The following is a 22,098-nucleotide window of genomic DNA, read 5'->3' on the forward strand; positions in this document are numbered from 1 at the left end:
TCATGAGCACAAGTTTGTAATCTTAGATGCAGCGGTTCATTCCAAATGAAACTTTAGGAGCTGATATTGCTCCTGCAGGTCCCACCTTCCTCCTCTCCAGGGTGTCTGTTGGGGTCCCACTGCAGCTGGCTGACCTAACACTCCCTAAGACAGGTTCAGCCAGAGGTGGAATCCAGCTGGGCAGGGCTGCCACGCCAGCCCAAATGCAGCTGCTATGCATGGTTGAGTGTGGCACACCAGTGACAGGCTGTGGAGGGGGACAGTGTCCCTTCACTGCCCCTGCTTGTGACCAAGGGAAGGCCTGCTCTGCATCTGCTGCAGCATCCCCATGTGTATCCTACCGGCAGCACCACGCAGCCTGGGAAGGTTGCAATATGGTCCCATCAGAAAGGAGCCAAACTATCCCATGCTACTGAGCCTGTCTGGTTAGTTTTTCTGCTGGGATATGGGATTTCTGTGGGTAGGACTGCTTTTGTGTTTTGAGCTCTTTGGGTTTGTATTTTTCATCAGTTTTCATTGCTGATTGGGGGACATACCATAAATCCCAAAAATCTTTCAGGTGTTAGTAGTCGCCATCTTTCACCATGATCAGCTTCTTCCTTCCAGTTCTCTTCTGTCTTTCTCTGGTAGGTGGATTTTGCTTTGTTAAAACATGGTACAGGATCATGTCTTCAGTCTTCTGTATTCTAGTCCAGTATGTGAAGGTTCCAGAGAGGCCCAGACCTACTTTTGATGTAACCAATACACTGACAGATAATTTTCTGCATTACCTTTTGCACTCCCTAAGCAGTTAAATTACTAAACAGCAAATGTATTGGAAGTATTGCTACAGAGCTGATGATTTACTCTATAGTTTTCCCTGCCATAACTTGAGTCTCTTTATTTTCATTTACGGTTAATTTCCATGGTTACAATAGGCTCATAATTTAATGAGTACTTCTGCTGAGAAGTGCCTTTGATCACCAGAAAACATGCTTGGAGACAGTAACTATTCTGTTGTTCAGGGCATTTTTTGTTGTCTTCTAAATTTTTAAGAGCAGAATATGAAAAAATAAATGACGTTTTCTACCTTTAATGTGGTGTACCCAAAAGGAAGTTAAGGCAATGAATGATCTCAGGCCCCAGGCATTGGAACAAGAAAAAAGAGAGCTGGTCTGGGCTGCAGGCTTCCAACATGAGCATGGGCTTCTCACTTGAGATGATATGTCTCTCTTCTTTCTGTCATTTCTCTGTCCTGTGTTTGGTTAAAGCCCTGATCCAGCCAAGACTTTTCTGTAAATATTTAGCTTATGCAGTCTGCTGTTGTTAAATAAAGTTAAGCATGTAGGTGTTTTTAATGACTGTGGGGATTGCACATAATTGGAATCCATAGTCTCATTGCCTTTTCCAGTCTCCTTCCTACTAAAAAATTTACCCAACTTACGTGTGTCTGCCAGCAATTAGAAGTGCAGCCTTTGAACATCTGTGGGCATAAGGGAGTGAGTTCTGGAAACAGATGTATTAATATACAGCTTGCCATTTGCTATAATATTTTCGAGTAAATTAAATACAGGAAATAACACGTAATATTAATCTAATTGATGTGGCTTTAAAATGCCACTCAAACTGTTGCAAAATGAAGTCTCCTCCTGCCCTTTGTCCTCCACTTCCATTTTATTGCATTCAGGGCAGTAAGAATAAGTATGCTTAGAAGTATAGAAATGCCAGTCACATACAAGAGTAATTGGTAGTTTATCCTCAAATGGTTTCCTTCTACCACCCATTGTTACAGCTGTGCAGCTAACTTTATATGTAATTCCAGTTCAACACACTAAAAATCCATCACTAATTTTTCTTAAATGATTTTAAAGACAGAAAATAGGTCATACCAGCCTGGGGAGGTGAAGAAATTCTTGAAACCATTCCAAGCTTTTGAGAGCTGAAAATGAAGATCTAGTTTCATTCCTGGGAGTTGTGAGTTGTTTGTTGATTTGAGTACTAAGATGAAAGTGATATAGCAACGTTCTTGTAGGTACTTGTGCCTCCTGAGCCCTACATGCCTTCAGTGGAGATGGAAACATGTAAAGAGCTCACAGGAAGGATAGATAGAGAGGTTTGTTTGGTTTTGTCTTTTTCATGTCAATATTGGTGGAGACCACAGTGTGATACAGCAGACCACATTGGAAAATCCCAGTTGCCTCACCATTTTTATACATTTGGACCTCAAATTCTCATACTGAAATAAAGCATCTTAAAGAATATATAGTAACACTTCAGCTGTTGTGTGGGTGGAATTGTTATCTGATTATTTCCTTCTGTTCCCAGTAGAATTTACTTACTGCAAACCTCAAACAAAGCAGGGCTGCTCTGAGTGGTCAGCCTAGGGACTGGACTAGCCATGTCCAGGGCAGAAAGGTGGCCTGTCTCGAAGGCAGGAGTTGGGTTTTTGTGCAGGAGCAGTGCTGTGGCTACAGAAAATCCATCCCCCACGTTTCTGCCCTGTCAGGGAGGGCCCCATCCAGCCCTCCTGCAGTCACTTCACGGTGCCATCTGCTGGAGTGTTATTTGCAATGCAGCACCAGCCCTTTGCTAGTTCAAGAGAAATCATTGTATTTTTCAGTACTGTTTCACTGAGGCTGCCTAATTGCTGCAGGAAAGCTCTGGGCAGCAGTGAGAGAGGGAAATAGCTCTTTATGGGCCCTAATCCTAGCAGGTACATGCTCCTTTCATATTTTTCCAAATATCTCTACAGCTTCTCCCTCCAACTGTGGCTATGTTCTGACTCATCTCTTCCCTAACAGTTTGCCAGGGTTGTTTATCATCTGTTGCTTGTACTTTATTTCTTTTCAAACTTAGGATGATATGATCATATGTACTTGCATGTCATTCTCCTTCATCACTCATTCTGTCCAAAAGTACTTGTTTTCTTCAGCCCTTGTCCTCTGCTCACTGTTGCTCTCTGTGGGTCCTCTGCATCTTATTCTCTTTTTTCCTTTCTTGTTTCATCTCACAAAAACAAACATCTGAACAAGCAAAATCTAACAACCAAAACCAACCAACCAAACTTACTCTTCTGTGAGACGCTGGATGATTTTTCTTTTTGTTGTGGTTTTTTTTTTTCTTTACCATAATCTTAGAAGGAGGGAGGGGTCTCTATATATTTCTGAACAACAAATTTGGGTTGTTAGATTGAAATCAGTTCAGGACAACATGATGAGAGAGGGAGAGACCCGTGCAAAATATGGCCACAATTTGCATGTGGCCATGAGCCATTACAGTTATTTTTTTCCCTCCTGACATCTGTGTATCATTTCAGTTGAGCCTTACTTACCCTTTTGGCAGGGTTTTTAGAAGAATGGATTTTGCTTGTTTGTTCTTCTGCACATTGTAGCTTTATCCACATCTGCTTACAAGTCCAGTTGATCATTAAGTGTCTAAATATGAAGGTACTGTTTCTGCTTTGGAGCAAACTGTTGTCCTAACTCAAGAGATTGAACTTCATGAAAAAAAAGCCTGGAGCCTGCTTCTGTTCTGCACTGTGTGCATTTTTCCAGCTTCACTTTGCTCCTAAGGCCTAAGTGCCTGTGCCTGTTTAGCAGCAGGTTCTTGTGACATTGACATCAGGTAAAATGGAGTGAGAAATGTGGCAGTACTGTGATGTGAATCTGCTTCCTGATAGTAAATTGTTGCCAGCCCTGGGGACAGCTGGGAGCCAAGGAAAGCTCATGTGGTACTTTGTAACACTCTCATATGACCCCAGCTAAGTTCATCTAGCAGTATTCTACTAGAGCTGCCTGTGTTATTAGATTTAGTGGGATTACTTTGTATGGGTATAGTATCTTTACATGTGCATATTTGTACTCTAGTCAAGTTTTTAGGTGTTTTTTTTTATTATTATTTATTCCAAGAAGGAATTACAGTGATGACCATGGGGGCATGAATAGAGTTTTTATACCAGATCAGTAAATTCCTTCTGCCGTCTTCCTTCCTTACTTCATGCAGATAGAGCAACACAAGTAAAATCAAAATATAGTAGAGGTCTTCATACAGTTTTGAGAATTTCACTTGTCCTATAGTTTGTCTTAGTGGAAAAAAAACAAAACCAAAAAAAGAACCTGTAGCGGGTTGAATTTGACAGAATCCAATTGAGACATCTGATACGCAGGCTCCAGGGTTTTCTATTGCTTGATTCTGCGTGGTGAATTAAGAATATAATTTTTTGGCAGAGCTACCAGTTCTAAAGAGATATCAACATGTTGGTTTGCTAGAAAAGCCTTTGTCTCTTCAGAGCATGAAAAAACAATACTCAGTTCCTTTCTGCTAAGTATTGGAAAGCTTCCTGGGCTTTCTAATTCTGATCTGGACAACTTTTTCTCTTCAGGTTTATGAATTTCTTGCCCAATGCATTTCTGTTGTCCTGAAGAAGCTGTGCAAAGACCTGTTTGTGCTTGAATCAAGCAGTCCAGACTCCATCTATGACTAAGGGATGCTTTTCCCATCCTGACTTTTTTTTTCTAATTTTTTTTTTTAAATTCATTTTACATCTTCTCTCCATATTCTCTTGTTTCTTTTTTCCCTTTGTATTGTCTTTCTTTTAGTGAACTCATCTTATGTTCCATTTCTTTGGATTTACAGCCTTTTTCAGATGTAACACACCTTGCTATACTTTCTCAAATCTTGTGTTGTGGTGTATAGGGTCTGTACCTTGATATACTCAAGCTAGTTGGACAGGAAAAGGTCCATCCTGAGAAGATGGACAAGCTGAACTGTTTGCTTCAGTGGTCATCATACATGTATGTGTGTAGAATTGTTGAAGACAGAAGGAAAGTAAACAAAGTCTCTAAGTGTGTGTAGTTCTTTATTCATTCCTGGTAGTTAAATGCCTGTAGCTTGTTTGGCTGGAAGAAGAAGGAGGCAGGGTATGAGTCTGGGAAAAAATGGAGGATGCAAGATGGCTAAGAAGCAGTAAGATGTGATACACATTCTAAAAACCATGGCAAAATATCAGTCTACTGAAACTGGACATTGGAACGGGAAAAAAATGGTGACTGCTGTCTCTTAAATGTGGTTTGGTATTTGCTATGGCACGGGCAGAATTTTGTACCATATACTTTTTCCTGCTAGTAACTCCATACATGCCAGTCACTTTTATTTTGACCACACAACAGGCTGCTCTCCATGTTTTTGTTTTATCTATGTCAACTATAGCATTCACGTTTTAAGAAAGACATTTTAAAATTAATGTCACCTTAATGGTGTTTAAATTTAGTACATAAATCAATATTATTTGAATCAGAACACATGGTTCACAGACTTACCTTTTTGTTTTAATGTACAAATTGCTTTCTGCTATCCAGTTTGGAAAATCAAACCTGTCATTTCAAGTGCATTTGTGTTCAGTGTCCATAACATAGCCTGCATTTGAACACAGAATAGAAAATTGGAAAATAGATCTTAGGAAATTAATGAGAAGGAAGTAAAATTAACTGAAACATTGACTCTCTAGTATGATGCTTCACTAGACACTTCTTGTTTCCTGTAAATCATAGCTAAAGCTCAGCTTACACAAAATAGATGATCATGTCCCTGGTGTTGCTTACATTATTCCATTTGGATCATCTGAAAAATTGAATTATTTGGTTTTTTTTAAAAATAGTAATATTTTGTGAATGATCCTAGACTGGAATTTAGCATCATCTTTCTAAAATACCCATTTAGTTTGTACTCCTAATTTGTTGTAATAGGAGAAGGAATTGCAAGTCCTGATTTCTATATTTAAACAAGCAAATCAATTGGTGTCTTTGGCTGCATTGGCAGCATTTATTGTTACACAAAAATGGCCATTGGCTCAGCTTTCTGTTACAATTTCAGGCATTTTACAGTTTTGGCATTGGGGTGAATAGAACTAGTGTCTTCAGAGGGCAGCTGCCATTTGGAAAGCTCTTGCAGATTTAGAAAGAGTTTAGATTTTTCCTTTAGTTTTTGCCTTTCCTTAAACTGATACCCGCTTCTGGAAGTGTTTTGGAAATATATAAGCTCCATGGTAGCAGAATGGTGTCTGTAGCTCCACCTTTCTTGCTCAGACATAAAATATTCATCGTGGTATCTTGATGACAATGTTTGGGAAGGATAGTGGGGAAGGAGGTCCTGAATAATTCAGGCTTGAAAATTATATCATCGTATGTTGTTTGAAAGTTTTACGTTTGTCTCAAATTGTGCATTGATATAACATGGAAAATTTGATTTGTTAATTCTTTTTAGATGGAATTGATTAGAAACATAAGCACTGCTGAGCAGCCCTATTTATTCACTAGACATGTTCATTTCCTCAACTTTTCAAGGTAAGGCATTTTTTGGTCAAAAATATTTTTCATTGGTTTCTATTAATTGTAATACATAAAACATTTTCCCTCTTTTACTCATAAACAATGCAATGCACTTGTTTTCTTCCTTCTGGCACTAGAATCCACATTCCAGTTTTGTCGGTTTTTTTGTCCCCTACACTCACTTTGCTGTATCATAATTATGTACAGTATGTTTGTGAAAAGCCAGGATGTTATTATATGATTTTTTGCCTCTTGAGATGATTGTGATTTACAAAGCTCCCAGTCAACATGCAGGTCTTTGAACTGTGCACTTGTGTTTTAAAAGTGGCAGAACACTTTTGTTGATGTTTCATCTCTGTATAGCTAGACTCTGAAAGGAGATTGAGAACTGTCCTGAGTTCATTAATTTTGTGCCTGGAATGACTCTTCATCAATATAACTAATTTTATTTTGTTCTGACAAAATAGTCCCCATTCTACAGGCTCTGGAAGTATTTTTAAACCATGCAAACAGATTATGCTCTGTATCATGGGAGTGCAGTTTCTTCTGGCAGATATTTTAAAGTATGCAGCAAGACTCTAGAGACTTTAATAGCATGGAATGTGAAGAAAATTGAATTTGGATGAAACTTCTAAGGAATTTTTGGAAGGACTTGAATGAGTGATGCCAATTAGCATTTAGCCAGGATACAGAGGTTAAAGCTGACTGCAGATGGGATTTGCCCAGGCTGTGAATTGAATCTGGAAATTATATTCAGAAATCATGCTATCTGTGCCACCAGATTGGATTCCTTGCATTTAGATTTTAAAAAACTCTGTAGAATTATGAATGTACAGCAGATCTTGGCAAGAGCTTGCCTAAATACACAGAATTCTGTTTGCATGGTAATGTGAGTGCATGGCTTCAGGCTTCTGTAGACAGTATAGTAAGAAATTATATAATTGGGGCCAGGGTGCTTCTAGTTTTGTTTGTTTAAAAAATAAAGTATTTTGAGCAATTGGAAATTCACTTGATATAGAACTTAACTATGGGCATGATTTTTTTTATATGGAAACAAGAAGAGTTAAACAAAATTTTGGTCTTTTGTGTTCCTTGAGAATTCCATTTCTAATATATAGTGCTCTTCCTTGCAAGCCTGAAAACATGTATTTTGTTTTATTGAGAGTATCATTGGTTTAACTAGTAGGTGTGAAATAGTCAAAAGGCTGATGAGTCTTATAAATCAGACAACACTGAATTGCAGCAACTTTGCTTACTGGTGTTCAGCATTTCTTAGTGTTTTCTGATAAATTAAACATTTTTGGAAGTTTAGTCCCTAGTTTCAAAATTTATCAGCAGTGTTATATTTAACAGTGAAGTAGCATGTTTTATATTTCCTTGGTTATTTAATTCTAGGATGATTTTTTTAAACTTACTTCATTAGGAAATGGATTGTCAAATATTGCATTTACAGAAATTTCAAGATGTGATTTAAATACACGTTATAAATATTACAGTGTTATGAAAGCGTTTTAGTTTTGCTTGATTCTTTAAACTATTCATTTATATTTCCTATGAACTTCATATCTGTAGTGGTTAACTGGACTCAGATTGTCTATGGAATACTGTCCTTCCAATTTACCCCAGCTTTTCTGCAGTTCAACATAGTCTTTTCGCTCAGACTAAAAGAGTAGGGCTCAGAATATTGATGTGGTGTTTTCTGGCTGACAGCTGAAGACCGTAGACAATGGCTTGGCACAAGCAGCCATCACACTGGGGAGCAGGACAGATGCAAAGGAATAGGCAGGAGACAGCAGTTGAACTGCAGGTTTAGGGCAGCTCTAGATCCAGGAAAGGTTCAAAGATCATCTTAAAGATTAAACCCTATTTTGGTGAAACTTTGTGCACCCTCCCAGGAAAAGGCGTGAGGCTTTTTCTATATGCCCTTGCAGTAGAGCCGCTAATGGAATCTGTGATTTTTTGCAGGAACAGCCATTTTGAACATCAGCCCAGTGACTCACTTCTCTTGTTTGGCATTTTATACCTTTGAAACCAAGCTTTTGTTCACAGGAAGGGATAAGAAACAATTTATTCACCTTCCTCCTGCATGTATTAAGCTGACAGACAGGTAGGAGTTAGGAGACATGCTGCTTTGCTATACTTTTGGTAGGTCACATTTGAAACAAAAGAGTTGTGCTTGCCTTGCATATCTCTGCTTGAGTGTTTTCAAGGTATGTAGGGATTGCATTAAGCCATTTAGAGCATATCACCAAGGTGCTATGAGAAGCAGACAAAATGTAAGCAGAGTCATGAAACATGTGACTCTAATTTGCTTTGACTTAAAATAAAGATGCAGAATCATTTAGGGTGGAAAACATCCGTAAGATCATAGAGTCCAATTATTAAGACAGCACTGCCAAATCTGCCACTAAACCATGTCCCTGAGTGCCACATCTACATGTCTTTTAAGTACCTCTAGGGACGTGGACTCAATCACTCCCCCAGACAGCCTGGCGACCTTTTCCATGAAAAAATTTTTCTGAATATCCAATCTAAACCTTCCTGGCTCAACGTGAGGCTGTTTCCTCTTGCCTGGTCACTTCTTACTTGGCAGAAGATACCAACCCCCACCTGGCTACAAACCTTTCAGATAGTTGTAGAGAGCAGTAAGGTTTTCTCAGGACCTCCTTTTCTCTGAGTTAAACAACCCCAGCTTTGTTAGCCACTTCTCATATGACTTACTGTCTAGACCCTCCACCAGCTCTGTTGCCCTTCTCTGGACACACTCCAGGACCTCCATGTCCTTTGTGTAGTGAGGGGCCCAAAACTGAACTGAGGTGTGGCCTCACCTGTGCCGAATAGAGAAGATCACTGCCCTTGTCCACCTGTCCACACTATTGCTGATACAGGCCAGGATGCCATTTGCCTTGGCCACCTGGGCACACACTGGCTCGTGTTTGGTAGCTACTGATCATCACCCTCACATCCTTTTCTACCAAGCAGCTTTCCAGCCACTCTGCCCCCAGCCTGTAGCTCTGCTTGGGGTTGTTGTGACACAAGTGCAGGACCCAGCACCTAGCCTTGTTGAGTCTTATACAATTGCCCATCAATCCAGCCTGCCCAGACCTCTCTACAGAGCCTTCCTACCCTCCTCCAGCAGATCAACTCTCCTGCCCAACTTGGTGTTGTCTGAGGATGCACTTGATCCCCTCATGCAGATCCATTATTGAAGTTGTTAAAGAGAAACAGCCCCATACTGAGCCCTGGGTAAGACCACCTGTGACTGGCTGCCAGCTGGATGTAGCTCAGTTCATCACCATTCCTGGGCTCAGCCATCCAGTTTTTCACCTAGCAAACAGTGCACCCACATCCAAGCCATGAGCAGCCAGTTGGTCTGGGAGAATGCTGTAGGGAACTGCTACAGGCTTTACAGAAGTCCAGGCAGACAACATCCACTGCCTTGCCCTCATCCACCGAGCAGGTCATCTTGTTGTAGGTCAGGTTGGCTAAGCAGGACCTGCCTTTGACAAACCCAAGGTGGCTGGGCCTGGTCCCCCGGTTGCTGTGAATGTGCCACGTGATGGCACTCGGGATTATCTGTTCTGCAACCTTCCCTGGCCCCAGTGTCAAGCAGGCTGACAGGCTGTGCTTCCCTGGAGTCGGCTTCTAGCCCTTCTTGCAGATGGGTCTCAGTTTGCTGACTTCCAATGACAGGGACCTCCCTGCTTATCCAGTACTGTTGGTAAGTGATGGAAAGTGGCTCAGTGAGCACTTCTGCCATCTCCTCCTGTACCCTTGGGTGGATCCCATCTGGCCCAGCAGACCTGTGTGTAGTTAACTAGTGTAGCTGCTCATTGACCATTTCCCCTTGAATTAAGGGGACTTTTCTGCTCCCTGTCCTCTGTCTTCCAACTTGGGGCAGGGTACCCCCCAAAATAACTGGTCTTGTTATTAAAGTCTGAGGCAAAGAAGGCATTAAATACCTCAGCCTTTCCCTCATCCTTGTTGGTGATTCTCAGCTTCTCACACAGTAGTAAAACAATAAATTTGTTCGCCTCTCTTTTTAACATTGCTGATGTGAATAGCAGCAGTGACAAATCAATTGAATTTTCTGCCTTTGTGCCCTGTACCCACTTATAAACCTGTCAGCACTTCAAGCTCTCTGATTATTCAGAAAAGCATCACAGCATTTACTTATGATTGTTTCCAAGTGAAAACAAAAAAAAAGGCTATATCTTCTTTCCAGAATAAATCTCCAGTGGAAGTGAGCTAAGCCTTCAGTGGTGAGTTTGAGTACATGTATGTTTTTGAAGCACTGTTAGTTTTGCTGAACAAAGTTCTAAAACCTTGAAAAATCTCATCCTGCCCTGAGTGCTTGCCAAGGCCATTTTCCCCTCATTCTTGAACAGTTTTTTTAAGAGCTCCTGTTGGTTCAGCTGAGTAAATGAATCCCCCCTTTACTCTCCTGCATCTTCATCTTCTGATTCAGTACTGTCTTTTCTCAATCCAAAGTAGTGCAAAGAGACAGACAAAAAGTTAAATCTTACAAGGAGATATGAAAGCAAATCTTACGTGAATTTTTACAGACATAACTCTAATGAATTCCAGCTTAAAACAGAAGATAGAAAACTTTCTTGTTCTTCTTTCACGTTAGTGAATTTCTACATAACCCTTGTCACAGAAAAAGCTTCTATTAAGTGTTTTGCAGCTTCTGTTCCCAGTCTATCCAGTGCAGTTATGGCTTGCTTTAGGAGAGGAGCCCATGCTTCTGAAGGGTGGCTACTCCATCCAGTCCATTTTAAGACTGTTTCTTTAGCAGAAAGTGGTGCTGGTTTTTTCTTTTGAGGCTTTTATTGTCTTTTTTTGATTTGAAGTTTATATGCTAATGTTGCAAACATCCATAGTTAATCAGGAGCAAATATTAAATAACGTCTCTAAGCAGGTGAAGATTTATATGTTGGCATATTTGCTGAGATACCAGGTGTTGCTGGTAGATCCAGGCAGTACAGTGTTGGAGTGCAGAAGCTGTGAAGAAGTAGAATAACCTGCAGAGAGCTTAAAAGATATTTCAGAATTGCTGCAAATTTATCGTAAGTGCCTGTTGTCATCTGCTTAGTCTGAGAAAAAAATTAATCAGGAAGAAGCTTCAAGTTTGTGGAGAAGCCCGCCTTGATTTCTCAGTAATGTGCTGGATTAACTGCAACAGTCATTGGGCAGTGACTCAAGACACTTGGAGAGTGTTCCAAGTATCACAGATTTCAGAGAAGTGGGAAGAGCGTTTGCAGGAATGCAGAGGTGGGTGGCAAGGCCATGGTTTGGGGTAAGGATGAGTCAGGAATGTGGAGAATTGCACAACTCCCGTTTTGGTCGCAGGAAGGCATGTCTCTCTCCAACATCAAACTGTTACTTTCTGGTCATGCACTTAGGACCCCAGTTCAGGCAGAGTAGGGAGCTTGAGCATTGCTTCCTGTCTTGGGCTAAGTGAATGTTGTAGGTGAGTGTGTAAAAACCTAATGACATGCCTCTCTCAGTGACTGGTGAGTTTTGCTTGTTTGAAGGCTGGCTGATCAGGGCAGGGTGAAGTCAGAGAAGAGAAAAGCATTAAAACTATCACCCAGAAAGCAAAACAGGCTTTTTCATGTCTCACTGGAGCTGTGAGTTCTTTACTTTCTGCATAGCTACAGGCTGCTGAGGAATTAGCTCCTTTAAAGTTTCCTATGATGTGCTAAGGAGGTGCAGAGATAAAGCACTAATCCTATTTAATATTACAGTTTAATTAGCCCTTATAGTTCAGTTTCAGTATATCTTATTTGTTCAGAGCCAGGATGGATTATCACCCAGCACTACTGTGTCAGGATTTATTCTTTCAGTGCTGTCAGGCTGCTGCCCTCTTCTTCCTTTCAGCTGCAGTTTTTAGTATCTTAGGTGTGTATTTAGCATATGTGTACATCTGCTTGAAGGGAGGGGACAACACTTTGCTTTTGTCATAATTTTCTAAAGAAATCAGAGCCGTGCAGCAGTTCCAGGTGTTCTGCTTGTCTTTCCATCCTCTCTCCCCCCAAATTTCTAAATAATTTCTGAATGTCTCGACCACTTTGAAACCACATGGCAAAGGTCACTAGAGGACTCTGAGACAACCACACTGCAGGTACATCTGCTGAAGGGAAAGCCATTGAAAACAGAGCTGGTGGACTTTCTGCTGGGCACAGCCAGGAGTCACCTCCCTGTGCCCTGCTTGGATGCCAGCCCCAGCTCTGTTGTGTCCTTCATCACTGTGAGAGGTGTGGGGAGACAGGTTTGGGGGAGGAGAGAAAGATCTGTTGGGCCTTCTGCTAGGGAAGGAGCTTGCCTTTAGTCTCTAGAATCAACATAAGTAGTATTTCCAGTTTTCTGTTTTTCATCACCAGCGTTCATGTGTAAAGTTCTTGTTTTTCTTGAAACAAGCCATCTTTGGTAGACAGTCTGTATCAGTATTGTTGAAATTTTTTTTATTACTTTTTTGCACAGATACAATGTCCAACACAAACTAATAAAAATGAATAAAATGAGTTTCTATAGCAGCAGACAGTGTCACATGCAGCAGTACTAGTCAGGTTAGTGATTTTCCTTCAACTCTGACTTGAATGCTGACCTATGGGTAGCAATAAATCACATGCTATATGAAGGCAGGGATGGACAGAGAAATTTAGTCTGGATAAGACCAACACAAAACTTGATTTCTGAATGTTGCTGAGATTTTTTGTTGGTCATTGGTTCTGTGTTTTTTCTTAAGCAGAAGTGGCTCTAAAAATTGTGTTTTAACACAGCACTTTGATGTTAAACCATTCCCTTGTTCTTGCAAAATATGTTTATGGGTAACAAACCAAAAGGAGGTAAATCTTGATGAATTAACCTTGTTATGTGAATAAGCTTCATGTTTGAAAGCTGAAGCACACTCTGCAGGCAACTTGTGTTTGGAAGCCTTGCCTGTTAACTTCTTGATAATTTGGAAGGGTTGGATGATTAATTTACATTTTTTTGGGTTTTTTTTTTTTTTTTTGCAAATAAACATCTTGCCTTGCAATGACTTAACCTATGTATGTATATCTTTGGTCCATTGATTTGGAAATAAAATTTCACTTTTTGTTTATAGACTGACTGGTGGTCGATAAAACCAGAGTGACACTATGATGCCATTTTCATTGTCTTAGAGTCATGCGATTTTTGTTACAGCACCCAGATTTTTTAGTAATCTGAGGATTATTGTTTCTTCTTTTCTTTGGAAAAAGTAATACCACACAGCGTGTTCATGTTTTGTAGAACATGCCTATTATGTGCTCCACTAGCATTTGAAAAGAGTATGTTAGGCAAACTCATGGAGCTGGCATAACAAGATGCTGAATGTCTGTGACCCTTAGAATGCAAGCTCAGGTATACTTTGTAAAAAGAGCAGTAGTTGTGTCAGTTTGCACTGACTTTACAGCTCAGCTGCGGGAAGAATTGGGCTTTTTGAATGCCTCCTTGAATCAGCATCTTGAAACAGTGATTGCAGCCTAAGATGATCTACTGAAGTAATTTTATGTTGTGGGATTTTTTTCTCCGTAAAAAAAAATACACACTTAGGGAAATGTCATTAATAGTATGGTAGCAGGAAAAAAAAATTACCTTCTGGGTAAGCTGTTAAAAGTAGGGAAATATCAGTTAAGCTCATGTGCATGGCGTTAACACTGTGTCTTTGTGTGTTCATTATAATCTGTACTTTTTGCTATCACGTCGTGAAACACTTTCTACCATCATGTGAGGTCTGCCTTGTAAAGTACACATTTCATGAATGGCCACATGGTGTTGTAATCCCTCCTACATATTTTTTTTTTCCTTTTTTATACTACTTTTTTTAAATTGAGTGAGTGTGTAATGATGCTTTTTAACTGTCACTTGATGGAAGGCGAAACACAAATCTACTATGCAGTTTGGCCTTTATGTTATTTAAGCAGGCGTTTTTTGGGGGGTTATTTTTTTAAAAGGCATTGCTTTGTGGTTAGTGCTTTCACAGATTTTAAGATAGTTTAATTTAGGACTTACTCCCTTAGCTTTCCTGTGTTCTTCACAATGGACTTTCTATCTTCCATTCAGCTCATAACATGATATTCTCAGAATAGAGATCATTGCTTGAAATCTAGTTACTGAAGGTGGGGTCAGGCATTACTCCTCAATTATCCTGTTTTTACTGTTGTTCAGCTTCCATGCTCATATTCACACTGCAGACTTCTGCAGTTTGGGATTAAGCTGATTTAAGAAGGATGGTGATTTGTCCAGAGGGGTCCAAAAGAGAACGATCAGAGATTTTAAAAATTTACCTAAAATCACTGGAAAAGAAAAACAAATAGGGAAACAGGGAACTGTCATAACACTTCTGAAATTTTTATTTAAAAGGTTCTGCAGAGATAAAGAGATTATGCAGCTCTTAATAAGTAATGATAACACAAGTGGTGGACTTGAATTGTACTGAGTTCTAGATCAGACATTTAGGAAAAGGTTAGAACAACAAGGACAGCAGAGCAACAGGACAGATTATACTTCAGAATTTTGAAGCTAGTAGTGGCAGTTGCATAGCTGATCCTGCCTTCAGGCAAAAAGATGGGTGGTGACAGTTCTGAGTAATTTTGAAGCTTTGTTACCCTTGATAAATAAGTTTAAACCTAAAACTTCTGCCTTTCAGGAAGGAAGTGTAAGTCTTGATTCTAAATCACCCATAATAGAGAATCTGCTGCACTTGATAAATTTTTTCAGTAGTGAATTGTTCTCTCAGATAGTAATTTTTGAGTTATTTTTCCTCCTAAGTTTTCAGAGAAGTCCAATTGACTCTTTTTCCTTGGATCTCTGAGTGCATTCGTCCACTATGGAAAGACTCATCAAATTTTTCATCAGTCTAATTTCATGTGTGATATCTTATACATTGTCGTGCAGTCAACTCTCAGCCTTCTATTTTCTCCTTCTCATTCCTTTTGCAAGCTGGAGGCTTTTAATTTTTTCGTACTTTTGTGATGCTGCACTGGACTTAGTTCATATTTTTCTGAAAATGGACTCTGTGAATGGTTATATGAGTGCTGTCTTCATGCAGGAAGCTGAATATGCAGCGCTAAGTACATTGCAGCATCCTTTGCATAATAACCTTCCTAAGAAGTTAAGCCCCAAGATTTTATGCAAATGTAACTACCTCAGCCAAATCTGTGGTTTCACTCAATTTTGAAAATGTTTTTCCTTCCTATCATGTTCGTTGATTTAATACTTTCCAAAAAGCTGTATCAGCTATTCTACTATTTGCAGGAAATTTACTGTAATACTTTGTAATTAGTTTTTTCTATTCTTCAATATAACACACAACATTTGCATCTCTGAATTACAGTGAAATATTAATCAGAGGTCCAGAGACATCTCAAGCCAGACCTTTGGAAGAAAGTCTTAAATACAGGGTATCTGGAATAAGGTGGTTTTAATTAATGCAGAGTTTAGCGGCTGTTAGTCTTTTTTGGAGAGTTAGTGTTTACTCTCTTACTTGTTTCTAGCTGTAACTTTGCATTATATAAATGAAAACATAACTAGTATTTCCATTACTTGGGACCCATGCAGGACATTTACCCGTGTTGGTACTCTTCAATCCTCAGGAGAATGAAAAGTATAGGGTAAAAAAAAGCCCACATCATTATGTAGCATGTATGAATGACTGACAAAATGCAGCCTAAAATATTCTGGTAAATTTACAGGATAGTGAAATAAAGAAACACAAGACTTTACAGTGTTATCTTTTAGCCATTTACTGGTCTGAGGCAGCTTACTAAACAATTCCTAGAGGACTCAGTTATAATTTTATAGTGAAGTGACCCAGACATATCACTTCAGAAACTGAAATTTCTATGATTGAAATCTCAGGTCCAGAAAGGGTGACTGATGAGGGGTGTGCACTATTTTACTTTTAACCTTGAACCACTGGGTATTTTGTATCCCTGCACACACCTCCCATTGAAGAGTGCAGGCAAAGATGCAGTTTTGAAATGAAAATACTTACTTCATTATATCATAGATCTGTTAAGGTCAGAAAAGACTAAGGTCATCAAATCCAACTGTAAACCTACACTGCCAAGTCCACCACTAAACCACGTCCCTAACTGCTGCATCTGTATGTTTTTTGAATGCTTCCAGGGGTAGTAATTGCATCACCTCTCTGCATTGCTTGTTTTGTGTCTGGAATAAACTAGAGAGCAAGAACAAAAAAGCAGATTGACATAACTTTTTGTTCAGCTTGCTGGGGAGAGGCAGCCTTGTTTGTATTCTGCAAGGAAGGAAAAAGGCCTCATGAAACCAAAGTCTGCTCTACACAGTCCTTGTACTAGTTCAGCTATGCCAGTACTATTATGACTGAAATAACCATATAGGTGACATAGGTGCATCAGTAGAGATATGCCCTATATCAACTCCCCTGGTTCTGAGGAAAAGGTTGAAAACATGACTACAGCATGAGGGGGAAGGCTGCAAGAGATGCACTCCAGACAAGAGCAGGAAGATAAATTCCTGATTATGGAGGCTGGCTGTACCTCAGCCCATTCCTCTTTGCAGCTCATCCTTGAGGATGATCACTGGAGCAACCCAGAAGTGCCTGGTGCCTTGTGTGCAAGGGATTTCTTTGTCACAAGTTCATGCTAATGCAAGATGTTTTGAAAACTTATATTTCAAAATAACTTTTTTCAGAAGATAAATGTTGAAGTAACTGCATCTTATTTTAGTCCTAAAAAGGAGAAGATTCTGTGTTAGTGCTTTTACGTGAGCCCCCCTGTGAAGCTGTGCTGCAGGGCAGGTAATGGAACTGACATAATTGATGAGTATAGATAGTTGGGCAATTGTACTCTCAGCGTGTGATTCTCAGTTGTATGGCAATGTAAAAGGGAATTGTGCTTCCTTTATAAGAAGGACACAATATGCCTGCTCCTATTAATATGTGGCTGTTGGTTCTTGTTTTGCTTCCATTATATTGAATTTCTAGCAACCACCCTTTTTGTTTAAGGGGAAACAGTGTATGTTAAAAGGGGCAGATACAGTTCTTACAGGGAATAGGTTGGGAATCATCTTTTTCTTGAGTTGTGCTTTGCCTGCATCTTCTGCTTGTGCAAAGAGTTTTCTATTAAATGCAAAGGCAGCAGCCTCCTGAAGTGAAATGAAAAATAATAGGAGCTAAAATAGCCTCCATTTTAAAACCAAGCAAATCACTTCTGTTGATTCCTCCCCCCCCCAACTTGCAAGGGATTTGTAAATGGTTTTAAATGAAGATTTTTTGTAATGTAAATAATAAAATTTAAATTCTTCAGAAATATGAAGGGCCATGCTCACATACTTCTCTGGCTTTATTTTTTTATTTATTTTGCTTTTATTAAAAAAGACGTAGGGGAATATATTATTATGAAACTAAATATCATTGACGGAAGCTTGCAAATAGATTTTTTTTTTTTGGTGAGGACTCCAAAAATACACCTTCACCAGCAGATCGGTTAAAACTAACGGGATTTACTAGTATATATAGAATAAATCAGGAGACATTAAGTACAGGAAGAGTGTTGTGTGGGGGTTGGTGTATCCATTTGCAGTGTTCTGGTGGAGTGTTGGTATCCTGACCCATTCTTCCCAGTTGCACCAGTGTGCTGCTGGAGATGGGAATATTCTTGCAACTTCACCATGCAGGATCCAGTCATGATCCTGCTCAGAGAAGGTAAATCTGCTATTCAGGCCTAGAGATATGATCGTGTCCTGTTTTGAATCCTTCACAATAGCTGTTTGAGTGCAAATAAGGTGATGTGATGCATAAAATGAGAGCACATATCTGTTTTTTTTCTTTTGCGAGAGCACTTTCCTGTAGGTGTTGTTAATCTGAAAAGTTTCACTCAGGAGAGCATTTAATATGTTGTGATTGATAGGTATCTAAAAATATGCAGAACATATTTGAACAAATGGAACATTGATTTGCCCTTTTTTTCTCTAAACTTACAGTAATTTTTAATTTTTTTTAACTGTTATTTTATAAGGTATTTAAGTGCTGCTTAGTTTCTATAAAAGACTCTGAATATAGTCCATAGAAACAAATGGTTGGAATTTGAAGTATTGTGTGTTTTTAAAAAATGCACATTTGAATAGGGACCAGAACAGACTTGATTTTTCTAATAATTCCTTGCTTGTTGCTGGGTGGAGTAACCCACAGCTGGGTGTATAGCAACTGGTTACATTGTGCAGAAAATCAGAAATTTGAGCTGTCCTGTGTTTGGGGAGGTGGGGAGCACACACAGTCCCCATTTTGGAAATGGAAGTTGTTCTCTAGCATTTGTGAAAGAGTGACCTCCTGTCTCAGCTCTCCTCTTGGGATGAATGAGCTTGTGTGAGCCTCTTTTCTCAGGGCTTTTGGTCCTGAATTTACTGTTCTGGTGTTCAGAAATGTGACCTTACCAGCAAAAGGATGGGCTCTGGGAATGTGGTGGGTTGGTTATGCAATCTCACCCCTCCTTTTACTTCAGAAAAGACAATATGTATTGAAAAATTTTATCAAGACAGCTATTAGCTGTCTGATTTTCCTTTTTCACTCTTCTGATGAGCATTTAGGTTCCTCCACAAAAACCTGGGGCTGGACAGCCCTGCTCTCTTTCTTCTATGAACCTTGTGATTGTTTTGACTTTATCTTAAGCCAGCTTGCTGCTGTCATCACTTCTAACTGTCTCTGCTCTTCTCCTTTTCTTTGCCCTCCTCCATTTTTGATTATTGCTATCTGCATCAAGCAGCAGGAAGATAATCTGCTCAGTAATTTAGATGCAATCTATTATTTCCAGCAATTTCACATGAAAAGATTAGTTTTCAAAACTACCAGGCCAAGGCATCCACTCAAAGCTTTCTATTTGAATAAATATTTTCAAAGCTTTATGCCCACATTGTCCTGTGGTATTTGCAGGAATGCCTTTCTTAGTAAGTGTAGGTTTTATTTCTGTATAAAGATCAAAGGCAGCAAAGATGAGCTTAGAGAAAAATTCAGGGTACTAAATTCAGCATATTTCACTTGCACATCCATGTCCAAACTAGGTTGTGCACTAATCAGGAAGCAAGGAGCATATACCTTTTTAACTGGATTGTTTTAAAATTTTATGCTGTCTGAGTAATTTCAAATTGCGGCAGTGATCCTGCAGCACTGAGGTCAATGAAATTACTGATGGGCAAAGTTACTCATGAGACAAGCCTTTGCAGACTGTATATAGGAGTCTGGGAAATCATGCAGAATAAAAATCAGGTTTAAACGCTGAGATTTTTCTCTTGTCTTTTACTAGAATTCATAATTTTAAACAATTTTGCTGCCTCTTTAATATTTATGAGAAGCCCTGATCTTTTATTATACAAATTGAATCATTCATCACCTCAAAAGATGAGGAGAAACTGAGAGGGATTTTTAAATTTAAAGGGTGTCTTCAGCTTCCTCTCTTTTTATCTAGTATTTTACATTGTAGAAGAAATTACATAAATTATGACTCAGAAAATCATCAGAATAGCATTTAAATACTTGAATATGGCTACGTCCCCAAGCTTCCAAAAATAAAGCATAATCTAGTGCTTAGGTGGGAATTGTTCACCTTAATTGGGGAAACAGAAGGGAGAAGCATAATCAATGTTCTTAAATGAAGAAAATTCCAGGTTAAATTTATCCTATGAATTTCTCAGGCCAGAAAGATTTTATTTTATTCTTTGTCTCACAGAATTTGTAGTCCATAAGTGTGTTCCATGAAGGTACACTTTTTAATTTTGACCATGGAACAGTGTAAGCAGCTTCCCCTTTTATCCTCCCTTTTTTTCTTTTTTCTTCCTTTTGTCTTAGGCCTGTCCTGCTGATGCTGTGTGTTTTTCTAAAACACGCAAATCAGTATTTTAACATTCTGAAAATACTGTGGAATCACAAACCATCACAAGCTTGTTTTTCTTCCTTTTCTCTTTTGGAATCCCAGCTACTGAACTGAAGATGTTTGTCACTTAGCACAAGGAGGAGGCATACAAGAGGGTAAAGTCAATGTGGTGAAGTTGCTCTTGTTTACCTTCTCATCTCTAAGTTGCAGAATCTATGCTACTTTTGCTTGTGTGCAAGACTGGTCACAGCTGGTGTTACCCTTTCATTTTGGACTTGTACTTGAGATTGATACTTAATTTCTTTTTGGAAGCAAGAATGTTCATACCGACTTTAAAAAAAAATGTTCATGAAGTTCAGTACAGGGATAAGGTATTGCATAATGATGAAATAACCTCAAATCCAGCCAGTGGTGCAGGCTGGGGGTGAGGGGACGAGGTTCTGCACAAGTTCTAGCAAATAAAAAGTTGGAAATACCATGCATATCTGTCAGTTCATCCAGAGGAAGCTTTTAGAGAAAAGCTTTCAAAGTAAACTGGAAATCCTTTGTACGTTACTGTGCTTACAGTACAGGTGAAGGTGATCCAAAGCTGCCTTACAGCAGTTACTGTTGGGTGGTGCCTGTTCTGACATGACTGCACAGATAGGAAGTGTGTTGGGAAGAAGAAATGCTCATTCTCTGATTCATCTGCAGAAGGTTCTTCATCTGAAAACAGCAAGGAGAGAGCTCAAGCAGCAAAACTGTTGATAAAGTGTAAAAAACAGTTTTCAACTAAAATGCTTGTAGTATGTGTACAGCTTAATGTGATTCTGTATTTACCGTTCACCCAGAGAGATATTACATGCATTTGCAAAGATTTAGAAACTAGTTGTAAGATTCTCAGTTCCACTCCTCACCTGTAAAAGCTCTGAATTTGTGTAGAAAGTAATTTGAAAGCACTCAGATGAGAGATAATAGATATGTGTCTGTGTGGAACCTTGTGATGAGATTCACCCATTTTCTTCCCACCAGGTTTGGAGGAGACCAGCCTGTGTACATCAATATTATTAGAGATCCTGTCAACCGATTCCTATCCAATTATTTTTTTCGACGTTTTGGAGACTGGCGAGGTGAACAGAATCACATGATCCGTACCCCCAACATGAGGCAGGAGGAAAGATACCTGGTATGTTTAAATAAAAGATTTTGATTACCAATTTCCCATCAGGGCTATGTAGTGCTGTTATTCAGACTGGATGCGTGAAAAGTGGGAGACTCCATCATCTTCCCTCTTGGTTTTACTCTGTCTTTTTACTTGCCTGGTCCTTAGTTTACTTAGCTTTACTGTGTAAAGTGTTGCCAATGAAATCAGTTTGATCTTGAATAAGCTGACAGCAAGTTCCAGATTTCCACTGTTGAATCATGGTCCTTCAATTGATTGGGATTTGCGCTGCATGGTAATACAGTAATTCTGTCTATATGTATCACTGTGAATATTCTGACATATTTTTAACTTCAGACTATGTCTGTAACTCTGCAGCCTCAGAGGAAAATTGGGAAACAGAGCAATTCAGGGAGCTCAGGTCCTTAATGTTCTTGCTGCTAAGTTGTTTGTAATGTTCTTTATACCAGGGCTCTAATCTCAGTTTTTGCTTTGGTTTTGTTGCTTTTTGTCTTTTTTAGGTTAAGATGATGTCAGTAATGCTGAATAAGCTATTCATAAAAAGTATTAAATTTGTATGACTGCTGAGCTGTGATAACACCTGCCAGCTTTTGTTGCATACCAAGGTCCCATGGCAGTAGGTGAACAAATACTAAATAAGAAACACAGAAGCTAGGGAGGTGGCTGGTTTGGTTTATATTGATGTATTTGCATGTATACAGACACCTCTCAAAAAAGGCAATATGGTGGGATTACTCCTTGCCCTCTCTCTCTA

The 22,098-nt window shown here is 39.3% G+C and overlaps 1 protein-coding gene across 1 annotated transcript in view; it reads left to right on the forward strand.

Moving 5' to 3' along the window:
- Positions 1 to 22,098, forward strand: part of UST (uronyl 2-sulfotransferase) — a 146,773-nt gene that overhangs the window by 72,004 nt on the left and 52,671 nt on the right. The window contains exons 4-5 of the mRNA XM_062488933.1: positions 6,241 to 6,320; positions 21,194 to 21,347. Coding sequence (XP_062344917.1) covers positions 6,241 to 6,320; positions 21,194 to 21,347 — 234 coding nt within the window. The remainder of the gene's footprint in view (positions 1 to 6,240; positions 6,321 to 21,193; positions 21,348 to 22,098) is intronic.

This window comes from Cinclus cinclus, chromosome 3 (assembly GCF_963662255.1).
Source record: "Cinclus cinclus chromosome 3, bCinCin1.1, whole genome shotgun sequence".
In the NCBI taxonomy this organism is placed as follows: Eukaryota; Metazoa; Chordata; class Aves; order Passeriformes; family Cinclidae; genus Cinclus; species Cinclus cinclus.